This window comes from Syngnathoides biaculeatus, chromosome 5 (genome assembly GCF_019802595.1).
Source record: "Syngnathoides biaculeatus isolate LvHL_M chromosome 5, ASM1980259v1, whole genome shotgun sequence".
Taxonomy (NCBI): Eukaryota; Metazoa; Chordata; class Actinopteri; order Syngnathiformes; family Syngnathidae; genus Syngnathoides; species Syngnathoides biaculeatus.
This window is the reverse complement of record NC_084644.1, coordinates 13,418,724-13,430,906: the sequence shown is the minus strand read 5'-3', so window position 1 is coordinate 13,430,906 and position 12,183 is coordinate 13,418,724. Positions and strand designations below refer to the sequence as shown.

At 40.7% G+C, this 12,183-nt stretch overlaps 1 protein-coding gene across 1 annotated transcript; it reads left to right on the top strand.

Annotated features, from left to right (window-relative positions):
* The first annotated feature begins 2,769 nt into the window (after positions 1-2,769).
* On the top strand, positions 2,770-10,456 carry zgc:174888 (uncharacterized protein LOC558116 homolog). Its single transcript, XM_061820711.1, has 5 exons — positions 2,770-3,160; positions 4,890-4,990; positions 6,752-6,823; positions 6,953-7,099; positions 7,956-10,456. The coding sequence occupies exons 1-5, from the start codon at positions 3,148-3,150 to the stop codon at positions 8,313-8,315; spliced, it is 693 nt and encodes a 230-aa protein (XP_061676695.1). The 5' UTR covers positions 2,770-3,147; the 3' UTR covers positions 8,316-10,456.
* The last annotated feature ends 1,727 nt before the right edge of the window (positions 10,457-12,183 follow it).

The window sequence follows — 12,183 nt, the reverse complement described above, 5'->3', positions numbered from 1 at the left end:
TTTTTTTTTTTTTTTGCTATTTTGTTCTCAAATAATGCAAGTCATGTTGCTTTGCTGACGTTTGCACATTCAGTCAATAAAAAAATAAATCAAAACATCGGACTGTTGAAATTAGAAGCGAGAGCGAGGCAGGGGGGGTACCTGTTGTGGAAATGAAGTATCGCATGTAAACACCCGGAGAGAATAAAAAAAAAAAATACAGTTCTCATGAAAAAAAAAATCTGTTTCTGTTTAACGAGGTCCATAACGGGAGGCCTGGTCAGGCTTTGCGCTGGTTCTGCTAATCAGTTGCATATTTACTCCACAAATATGCATGTGTGGATCCAACAGGAAGAAGGGCTTGGATATTTTACACATGATTTAGATGCAGTGTAGGGGCAAAGGTCGCACTGTAATCATTCCTTTGGGGGGAATTTTGCATGTTCTTTTTTTTTTCTCTTTTTTTTAACGGTGTCTTGCTTTTAAAGACATATTGTTGCTTTGTTACATGATTTTCTGGAATCTGTTAATTAGCCTCACTGCCTCAAGGTCTAATACATTGAGGGAACTTGAACTTGTCAGAAGATGTTATGAATTAGTAATACAGTTTAGCACACTACTATGATATCAAATTAATGATCAAACGACTCTCCATTAAGGTATTTGAGCGCTCATCCCTATCATTGATTTCCAACTGTATACTGGTACATTCATTGCTCTCGCTAGAAGGATAACTTTGGCACACGAACAGGACAATTACATGTTACTAATGCATTTTGTTGACATCTGCAGACTACTACAACTACCACCAGTGAACCACTAGATGTGAGCTACTCGAATTTTATAGCGCTGCAATGCAGTGGAAAGCCATTCGAGCATGTACTCGGTATCCTGGTAATCCACCTTGAGGTCCGTGTACTAGAACGCTATGTTCCCCTCACAAGGAGACAATTCATTGCATTATGGTACAATGAGTGTGTCTTACTAGTAACATTTTTCTCCATTATGATATGACATTTTCAGAATATTAGTAAGATCACTTTTGAATGGTACTAGTGCAACTAAATGTTACTCTAGTGAGGCAAAACTGTACCATGCACGAGTAAACTTATCAAGAATACTGCTGGCTTTTCAGTGTGAGTTGTGCAGCTTTCTAGTACGACAACTGCATGTTACTTGTGAGTCGAAAACTGTGCAGTAGTTTAGAACTCAGGCTAGTAGTCCTACTAAAGACCAAATTCTACTGGCGCTTAACTTAAATGTTAACTAGCGCACAGTTTTGCAAAACAAAGTTACTAGTGAGGGCAACAAAAAAAAATTACTAGTAATGCATGAGCCGGAAGACGGATATTAAATACTGTAAATACAGTTACATGGGAGGGGATAAAATCATCATAGCTTACTAGTCATGATTTTTCCACTACTGTATGGCATTTGTTCACACTAGTAGGACAAGTATGGCATACTAAGTAGGACTGCATGTTACTAAAGAGGCAAAACTGCTAGTTGGGTCCAGAAGCCTAATAGTGCATGACACATGCCTACTCGTTGGGCCTAATTGTGTTAGTAATGCAGCATCACTAGTAACATTTCTTTCATACTAGTGGGTAAAAAAATGTCAGTAGTTATGGAAAAAATGTCACTATAAAAAACAGTCACTCTGTTCTATTTCTGGTCCGTACGATATGAGTCCCACTCGGCTACATTCCTGGGAGGGTGGTAATATACTCCCCGCGGAGAAAAAATAAATGCAATGTGAAATGTTTTTCTGTTCTGTCTACTGTTGAATAACTTGTACTATTACTTATACTAGTGCATAAACCTTAAATGGACATCGAGGGCATTGAGCTGGAGGTCATACTCGCAGGCCGAGTAGTGGGGAAAAAACTGTTCCAGTAAGACAGTCCTTCTACTCGTTGTTCTACTAGTGCACTAAATTGTTTTATTAGTGAGAACAAAAAAGTGAATGGGTACACAAACTTTGAGCAGGATATTAAAGCTATTGAGTTGAAGGTCGTACATACCCTTCGGGGAAAAATGGCACTGGAAGTAGGGAGGCGGGGGGGGGGGGGGTCATACATTAACTAGTAAAATACAGTCAGTCTACCAGTGTTCCATAGTCATGCTATTAGTCATTGTAATTCTCTTACTAATGAGGACAAAGGCATACGAATGTATGGACCTTAGACTTTAAAATGAAGGATACTGAATGAATGCTCAAACAGTTTTCCATACATGGCCCTTTCGTTGCAGTCACGTGTTGCAAGGGGACTCTTTTGGATAAATAATCCAGTTTTAATCTTGCGATCATGTGAGGATGATGCAGCAGGCGGACATTACGCACACGCGGGCCGCGATGGGACAGAAAAGCTCAGAGGTGTCGGGGTGCGGGGGTTTGAGTCCAAATGAAAACCAGACGATCCAACAGCATGACTAAGCCTCGCAGGAGGAGGAGGAGGAGAACAGAAAGGGGGGGTCAGGGAATGTGGGGAGCAACGGGGGGAGGGGGCCGGGTCAGTCAATAGTGAGGTAAAACGTGTGCACGGTGGGAGGGGCGGCCACTTAAAGGGAGCAGGCAGCAGCCCCAGTCAGCCTGAGCACTTTCACTTTGAGCTGTCTGACGGAGGGAGGATACGCAGCAGCTGGGGCGGGGGGGGGAGCACAGGAAGGCCACGGGCACACGGGCCCACTGCCTCATCCATTAGTCACTTTTCAAAAAGGGGATGGGGGGGTGGGATTCAAATTAGGCTGCTCGGGGAAGCTTCTAGGTCAGCAGGGGAAAGGGGGTGGGGGGCGGGGGGGGGAGAGGCAAGTGGAAGAGAGAAACAGCAATTTAAACAAAAGCTCTGATAAGGTCGCGCTGGGGGGAAACCCAAGGATGGCGTGAGAGGATCCGTGCTGGAAAGTACCAAAGAAAGGAGTACTTCGTAGAGAGGGATGTCGGCAGGAGGACCAGCGGAGAAGCCCTGAAGAGGAAGGAACGCACTCGGTGTCAAAACCCCGCCACAAGCCACGGGAGGAGGACCAAAGTTTGCCTTTCACAGACTGACACAGAAAAAGGCCCGTCTTGCCTGCCCGTCTGTCCGTCCGGGTGCGCGCCTGGGCCATGTGAGGGATTGCTGTCAACCAGAGAAATGGAGAAGTGGCCATTTTTGGAAAGATAAAAGGATGTCACTGCCAGGTGAGCAATTTCACACGCAGAACGCGGACGCAACTTTGGGGCAAATACTGGCATGCGCGAGAGTTTCATGTTCTGGTTAGGAAGGGATGAGTAGGTTTTTCAGGCACCTCGACTTGAAGATTTATTTTGAACCACTTTTCATTTGAAAAAAGATATGTGTAAGCTTTAGGCCGTCGTAATAGGCATGATACTTTTTTTTCAACCTCACTGTGTACAAAATATGTAAACAGAAAGAACATATTAGTGGTTACAATGAATTTATTATTGCACTTTTTTGGCTGTACAGTATTTTACACCCAACTTTCAGTGAAATGATGTTGTAGAGTTTCATGTTCCTTTCTGCAGTAATAATAGTCCTTTTGTGGCACACACAAAAAAGTTTTTGCAAATTTGTCACAGTGATAGGAAGTAATGAAGTACAAATACATAAATAGATTTTTCAGGTGACCATTCTTGATATTTATTTTTTGGGGGACAACATTTTACTTTTACTCACTACTCTTTACATCATTCACTGAAAAAAGGTCACTTAATTTGATCATAAACATCAGTTGCACATGATTGAAATGTGTTAAATTAACATTTCATGTGCAATGGAAAATTAAATACTTTTTTTTAATTTAGTAATGAGGAGTGAGGATTATGTCATAATAAACTGGTTGCTTTTTTCCCAACCTCAAATAATGTTGAGATTGTAAAAAGATGCAAATGGATATAAAATAATAGTTATTCTTGACTCATGATTGCACTATTACATGTTGATGACTACACATTGAATATCCAACCTTCTGTGAAACAATGTACTGCAGTCGGGGCCCAGTTGTGGCAAAAAGTCATTTTTTTTTCACACGTCTGTCACATTGATTGAAGGAATAAAGTACAAGATACTTTGTTACACTGTATATGCACATTTTTCAGTTGGCTGTACATGATGTTTTTTTTTTTACACCTTTTTACCTTCATAATTGTATTGAAAATAATATTTGTACTCTTGTATGCTGTCAAAATAAGCATATTAAGTTTTTTGACAAAAACAATACATATAAATTGTTAGTTATTAGGAGCTGTAATTTGTTTTTTTAAAAACCTGCTCAACTTAATTTTCTCATGTAGGGTTCATGAAAATATCTCATTTTATCAATCCGTTTATGATTTTGATTGACTAATTGATTGTGTCGTTTTAGGGAAAAAAAAAATACTTTTTTATATAGAGGAGCGTGGATCAGTGGTAATAAAATGGTGGCACAACAGATTTGGGGAAGCAAAATATCAATTCATGGCTCTATTGAAGCGATATTTTTCTAAAAACATTGGCTTGCAGCATTTAAACATATCACAGTCAAATCTGGTATTAAAAAAAACATACATGTAAACCGTTCCATCGATGATGGGTTGTCATTCCTCAGGAGCAGTGGTTTCTTCCAGATTCAATTTAGAGGCTCAAGATGGAGATGGAAAGGGATGATTTTATTTCACACATTTTTGTCATATAGTACTTTCGGCTCAGACTGACAGTTTTAAGAAACATGAAGGAAAGAACAAAATACAAACTCCCCTTTAAATATATTCTGTACTTTTTGTTCACACTGTTTCTGTACTTCTTTTCAAAGGCAGCGTGTGAGCACGTCTGCCACCTGTGGTTATTCAGCTAAAGCAGGCTGACAAATCACAGAAAATTTCCAGATAATGATCTGGTCGGCCTGTTCTTGTTTGTCATGTCCTCTGACAGCTTTGCTTTTGCTATCACTCTTGACTGTCCAATGTGGTGGATGCGACTGGGAGGTGGTGAAGAACGTTAAGACGGCTATCGACGCAAACCCCACCGGATTTGTAAGTTCTGTTTTTCTTGTAATTGCAATGTCATTTGTTCGTTTGTCTGCTTGAATGTCAATGTTTAAAATCAACACATTTAGTTTTCACACAACGTACATTGTAATATTATAATTTGAGAGAGAATGGGGTGTATTATTAAACTATCAAATGAGCCAGTGAGAACAAGATGGGGATAACTCCGTTTTTTTTACATTTGCATTTTTGTGCCTGCAATAACTTCTGGATCAAAGGAACCTATTAGCACTGGGTTTCTATTCTAGTCATTTATTACCTCTTCTGAATACTTATTGAAGAGAAATTCTGGTTTTCCTCAGATAGGCTGAAAAGGAAAACATTGGAATTAGATGAACCTTTGGTGCGATAATGGTCTAACCCCATCAAATCTGTCAATATTTCATGAAAGATGACAACTGACATTGACCTATGCTAACATGCAGATCTACGCTAAAGCACTGCTTACTTTCGGAGTTATTTATCAATCTCTCAACATGTTTTTTTTTTTCCGTGAACTGAACCTGGTTTCACTCATCTCCACAAATGAGTTTTTGTCATCATCTTCAGTATCATAGTTTGGATCCCAATCAGTATAATCTAGGCTGCCAGGGAGAAAAATAAACAAACTGGCATTAGAAAAAAAAAACCTTCAGCGCAATAGTGGTCTGAGTCACTTCTACTAACATGCACTGGAACCTAAGTGAACTCACCACTTACTTTCTGACACTTCTACCAACCTCTGAACCTCACTTTCTGTTATGTTTACGCACAAGGTAAAGGCAAGTTTCTTTGGCGTGGCCATCTTTGAAATGAGAGTTAGCCCATTGTTGCACTGATGAAGCAGGAAAAGTGCTACGTGTAACAAAGGATTACCAGAATGTAAAAATTGGATCAGGACATTGATTTAGATCAGTGTTTTTGTCTATTCATTGCTTCCATCCATCCATTTTCCAAGCTGCTTATCTTCACGAGGGTCAGAGGAGTGCTAGAGCCAATCCCAGCTATCAACAGGCAGGGGGCAGGGCACATGACACGGATAGCAATTTCACTCGCAATCACACCTATGGGCAATTTAGATTGTCCAATGAATGCATGTTTTTGGAACGTGAGAGGATATCAGCCCAAAGAAAACCCACGCAGGCACGGTGAGAACATGCAGATGGGGCTGGGATTTGAACGCCAGTCCTCGGAAGGAACTGTGAGGCGGACACTGTAACTAGTTGACCAGTTCCTCCATCAATTCATTTTCTTTTCCGCTTATCCTCACGAGAGTTGCGGGGAGTGCTGGAGCCTGTACCAGCTCTCAATTAATGTTGCATGTTTATGTGATGTGGGAGGAAACCGGAGTGCCCGGAGAAAACCCGACAGGCACGGGGAGAACATGCAAACTCCACACAGGTGGGGCTGGGATTTGAACCCCAGTCTTCAGAACTGTGTGGCCAATGCTCTAATGGTCCACCGTGGTGCCTAACAATATACATTGCATCATATTTTTTCATGCATTTAGTACGCCTTATCCCTTGGAGGCCATTTAAGAAAACAAAAGGGCTTCTGACAGGAAAAAAGCTTCCCCGCAATTGATTTTATAATCGAAACAACTCTTTGTTTGGATTAACTGCACAAAATAAATGTCATCACAGCAAGGCGGAGCAATTGGTTGGCTGCATCCTGTGATGTAACCACATGATGAAGCAAAACAACAACATGGTGCAGCTCCACCAAAGTCCTTACTGCAGCTCATGTCATCTGCTTTTCTCTTTTCAGCGGACCGTGTTTCCCAAAGATTACTATGTGTCGCACCACTACACAAAAAGCATGCTGTGTGACACTGATCCGGTGAGTGGCATTCACCCGAAGTTGACTCCAATTGAGCAGTTCTGGTGGAGATTTTTTGTATATTTTAGCACACCAAACAAACACTAACTTGTTGTGGTGGTTTTCCTCTCCCTCTCCTTTTCCCTGCAGTGTTGTGTGTTCCCCGCTGCAATCGTCCTCCTGGAGTCCTGGAATGTCCTCTTGAGAAATCTCTGGGATGAGCACCTAAATCAGTCCTTGATCTTCGACCTCAAGCAGACATTAGAAATAATAATCAGAAAGAATAAAAACACAGAGGTAGGATTTGAGTGAATTTGTGGCGCAATATCGTATGTGAATCAATTTGATATCAACTCCAGCACCTAGTGAAATATGAAGTCTATTTTTTATTACTACAGTACAGTACAGTACAGTAATCAATGCCGTTTTGTGTGATATCTCAACATTGCATGTCAATTCTTAAGATACCAGCTGGAAATTTCAAGACTGACTTTTTTTTAGGCTATCCTGATAGATTAGAGTCTGACACAAATAAAATAATTGGGTGATAATGAGTGCACTATCCATAGTGCTACTTTTGACAACAGTTTTTCAGCATTGTTTGTAGATCCATCCTTTTTGGTGACATTTAAAGTCAGGAGTTCCATCCATCCACACATTTTCTTTTGCCACTCATCCTTACAAGGGTCGCGGAGAGTACTGGGGCCTATCCCAGCTGTCAACGGGCAGAAGGCAGGGTACACCCTGAACTGGTTGCCAACCAATCACTTGGCACATAGAGACAAACAACCGCACTCACCATCACAGCTAAGGGGGAATTTAGAGTGTCCAATTAATGTTGCATGTTTTTGGAATGTGGGAGGAAACCGGAGTGCCCGGAGAAAACCTACGCAGGCATGGGGAGAACATGCAGGGCCAGGATCAAACCCGAGTCCTCAGAACTGTGAGGCCAACGCTTTACCATCTGTGCCGCACTTTCCAGCCCTCACTTTGGGGAAATTTCTGTCTGAAACACATCACTGGCCACCATGCACAGTGCTGCTTTTTGTATCTCTCACCATAGGAACTCCAAATGACCGTACAACGAGTTGGCTTTGCTCCTCCCACATTTGAAGTACTGCTCTAAATGCATTCCCGTATTTGTCTGCTCTAGATGTTACGGGAGGAGTTGGACCCATCCCAGTTTTCCCCACTCTTATCCTCTCCCGAGGAACTCCTCAAGCTAACGTCGGAATTGTTCGCCCGGTGGCTGGAGGTCGGATGCTCCCCGTCCATGGAAATCTGCGAGCTCCCCACTCTGCCCCCCTCTACCGAGAAGAAGGAGTACAGTCCGTCCAGGGTCCGACTCCTGACGACCCGGGCCATCAGGAGCAGCATGGAGGAGGCCGAGCTGGCCCGGATGAGAGACACTACCCTGCCTCTGTCCAGCCATGGTCCGACACCGCTCTCTATGCGTCCTGCCTGTGCGTGGAGCCTCCTCCTGTTCAGACTCTACTGGTGGTTGTTGCCATAGGAACCTAAAAGGATCTTTTTTTGTTGGACGATGCACACAAAATGCAAGACACTTCCTGGCACTGAAAGATTATTTCCTTCCTTTTTGTGTTGTGTCGTGGTGCAGTATGCTGGTATTTTCATATGAAGTGACATGCGCAGGTTGCATTTTTTTTAACGCCCAAAGGTTTTTTTTTTTGCTACGTTTATTGTCACGACAGCGCAAAAGCCGTGCAAGCCAGTGACGGGTCGTACGTCTGGTACCTGGACCCTGAGTGCGCACTTAACCCACCTCTTAATACCACCACTATCACATTGCACATGTTAGTACAATACTATGCAAATATTCTGAATCAGTATTTATCTAATAACAGGACAAAAACATTACTTTATGAGATAAATTACATCATAGTCACCAGAGATGCTAATTATTAAAGGTATTAGTGTGTACATATTGCAACAAATGTGTTTTGCTAGTCAAAGTTGGCTTTAACAAGTTTCGTTCCCACCAACCAATCAGAAGATGAAAAAAATGTTGAGTTTGGAATGTGATTGGGTAAAAAAGCAGTCATTTTGCTAATGTACCAGTAGGATAAATTACAACAGCCAGCACTACTGCTTTTGAAGGAGAAAAGGTTGTCATGGCAACGCAAAGGGTGAAATCTGAGTGGAGAAAAATATCAAACACAAACATACAGTTAGCTGTGTAGCCAAGAGAAAAGCCACAAAGTAAAGATTGTTTGGGGGTACATGAATAGAATTTCATGGAGCAAATATTAGGATTTAGGTTGCAGATGAATCTCAGTGCTTCTGATGGTGTTTAGGCCAGCAGAGACACGGCCTTGCTGGCCGTGACCCCTCACCCCACCGGTGCAAACGCACCTTGCATATAAGCAAAGTAGAGTACTCGCCAACAAGGTAGAACACGCCGCCAAGCTCCAGCTAGCTAAGCTCTTTGCGCTAACTATCGACGCATGCTGAACAAGCCAGTGCACAATATGCCTTTGCGCGTGTCTGATATGGAATTCGTTTACAATTACCGTTTTCGTAACTGTAAAATATGACGCCTACAGACTTTTACTTTTGTATTAAAAAAATGTGAATTCAAGCCATTTAGATATATTTATGATTGTTCAAGTCGAGGTGTGCTGAACTACAGTTGAACCTCCCTAAAGTCAAACTATGGAAAGCCATTTGAGCATTTATGTGATAGCCTTGATATGCAGCTTAAGATCTATGTACTAGTATGTCTTTGTCCTCACTAGTAGGACAAGTAGTATAACTAGTGTCCACTAGTACAATGATTGGGTCTAACTAGTAATTTTTTATGCATTGCTGCCTTCCACTTTTATACAGAACTTCTGCACACTAGTGGGTCAACTTCATGTCATTAGTAACCCAAAACTTCTTAGTGGCTAGGTAGTAGGATCAAGAAGGGGTAATAAAGTTTAACTACATACTAGCAGGCTTTAAGTTGGGAAAAAAACATTACAACAAAGAATGTCATTAGCCATTTATTGAAAACATCGTTAGGAATTGGTCAGCCACCATGTCACTCACAAGGCCACGCCCCTTAAAAAGGACAACACACAAATACTATAATGAGGGAAACTTTTGGCTTAATTACACTTTATAAAAGTAGTTTATTTGTCTACATTCTCATTACATTATTTTTATTATATTTATATTGGTAAGGAAACAACTTTAAATGTTAAATCAGGGTACCACTGTATTGTTAATCTTTCAGGGTGAAAAATGCTATGTGATGGTTGACTTTTGAGGCATTTTGGTAGGGTAAATATGATGGAAGTCACTCTTTAGTTGTATTACGTTCAGGACATCGGGCTTTTGGAGCCTCCACTGTACTCCATCCACTCCTTGTTCATTGTTCTGTCTGTAAACAGGACCGCAAAAAAAAAAACAAAAAAAACCTGCACAGCCAGAATGTGGTCGGCGTCACTGCGGCCTGTGTCGGTTTGTTTGTTTAATTCCAAAATGAAGAGGCTTGTTAATGATTTGACATACCAACTTCCACGAAACAAAGTCCACATCCATTCATGCTGAAAATTTCATTCCAAGACAAAAATAGTATTACAGGTCTTTTTTTTTCTTGCAACTCTGGGATGGAGAAATAAAACTGCCAAAAACTAATCATAACCAAGAGAGGAATGTGTTGTGGATGAGTCTTTTTTGAGTGCGTGCATGTGTGTCTCAAGATCTTCACGTGAAAGGAACTTGCAGCTGCATTTTAAACGCTGGTACTTGCCCCTGCTTGTTCACGCCCACATGTAATGTGCACCCTTGTCCTAACAAGACCCCTCCTTGTTGTTTTGCAAGCCTGACAATGCAGAGGCATGTTGCCGTGGACACTGTGGGAGCTAACGTGTCATAGATTTGATTTTTTATTATTTTTTTTGCCAAGAACGGGTCAAACGTATTACAACATCAGCACTAAAGACAAACTCAGGGTTGAGAAGTTACACTTTTAAGGGACGTGGGAGGGACTCTCCAGAGACTCTCTGAAGTCTGGCCCGGGGGTCATTCGTGGCTCTTTTATTTGAATTGGCCTTTTCTTCTGCAAATATGTTGAATTTTCTTTTGAGTTTTTAGTTGAATCATTACGAGACATATCACTCAAGATTCTAAGTGCATTGGGGCTTTGATTTATGACTAATTCATTCCATGACTGCTCTTGTCACTTAACAGACTTGTCTCTTAAATCATCTTTCCCCACTGAAATAAATGGAAATGCCATTAATCCGTATCCAAGCCCCACCCCCCCAAAAAATGTCACACTCCAGTAGTGCACTTTAAAAAGAATCATTTTCTGCACAGGATGAAGAAAATAGGCCTAGAAGTATTATTATATACTCTATCTAAATGTGTTGCTGCATTGTTCAAATTCCCATGCCTTCATCTATGCGAGTTTCACTAGCTTGTTTTGCTATGTTTAGGTATTAGCATTAAGCTCACAGACTTTGGTCAGACAAAGTTAATTGATGTTTTCCTCAATACACATTGAGTAATTCTCTTTGTTTCATGTTTTAGTTCTGAGGTAATCATTTACAGCCAAAAGTGACAGCTAGGACTTTTGATAGCAGCTCAAAACATCAAAATTGCACAAGCCTTGGCTTATATCTCGAAACGCTTGTAAGTGAGTTCACTCGTAAATCTTTGTATTTGCCTTGTCAACCATAACAAAAGGGTAAAATGTGGGCACGGTGTTCCAAAGATTTAGAGACCCTTTTCTAGTTGACATGATCTTAAATTTTAAGAGTAAGTAAGTAAAAACTTGTGTTTCATGTAAAACTTAAACAAACGTTGCTTGTGTAATGTTTAATTATTTATATTTCTTTCATAGGGAAGAATGACATTCACTTGCAACAAAAAGACATTTTGTGTTATGTGTTCAACAGTTTAAAAAAAAAGTTTTCACAATGCATCAATAAAAAGAAAGTTAAATAAAGATTGCAACCAATAAACCAGTTTGAATAGGGCACAATAAGTTTAAATGTATATCATATCCCTGTTTAACTACCAAAAGTTAAAATGTGAAAAATATGTAGTCAACATAGATGCATCCATCTGCACTTCATTGCTGTAAATTTGCCTATGAAATGTTTTCAGCCCCTACCTCCAAACTTATTTAATGTATTTAGAAACAAAACTCATGGGAAAAAATGTTTCGTGCCACTTTAATGAAACATAGTACAATTAAATCTTAGGCCAACCACCTAAGTACTGCAACAAATATTACACGACTCTTGATCATTGTATATGACTGACAAGTTCAAATCTATTTTTACTGGGGTACGAAAGCATATTTCGGAGTCTTTTTTTTTTTTTTAAACATGTTTCTGAACTTCTTAAGTCCACACAGAGTTGGAGGA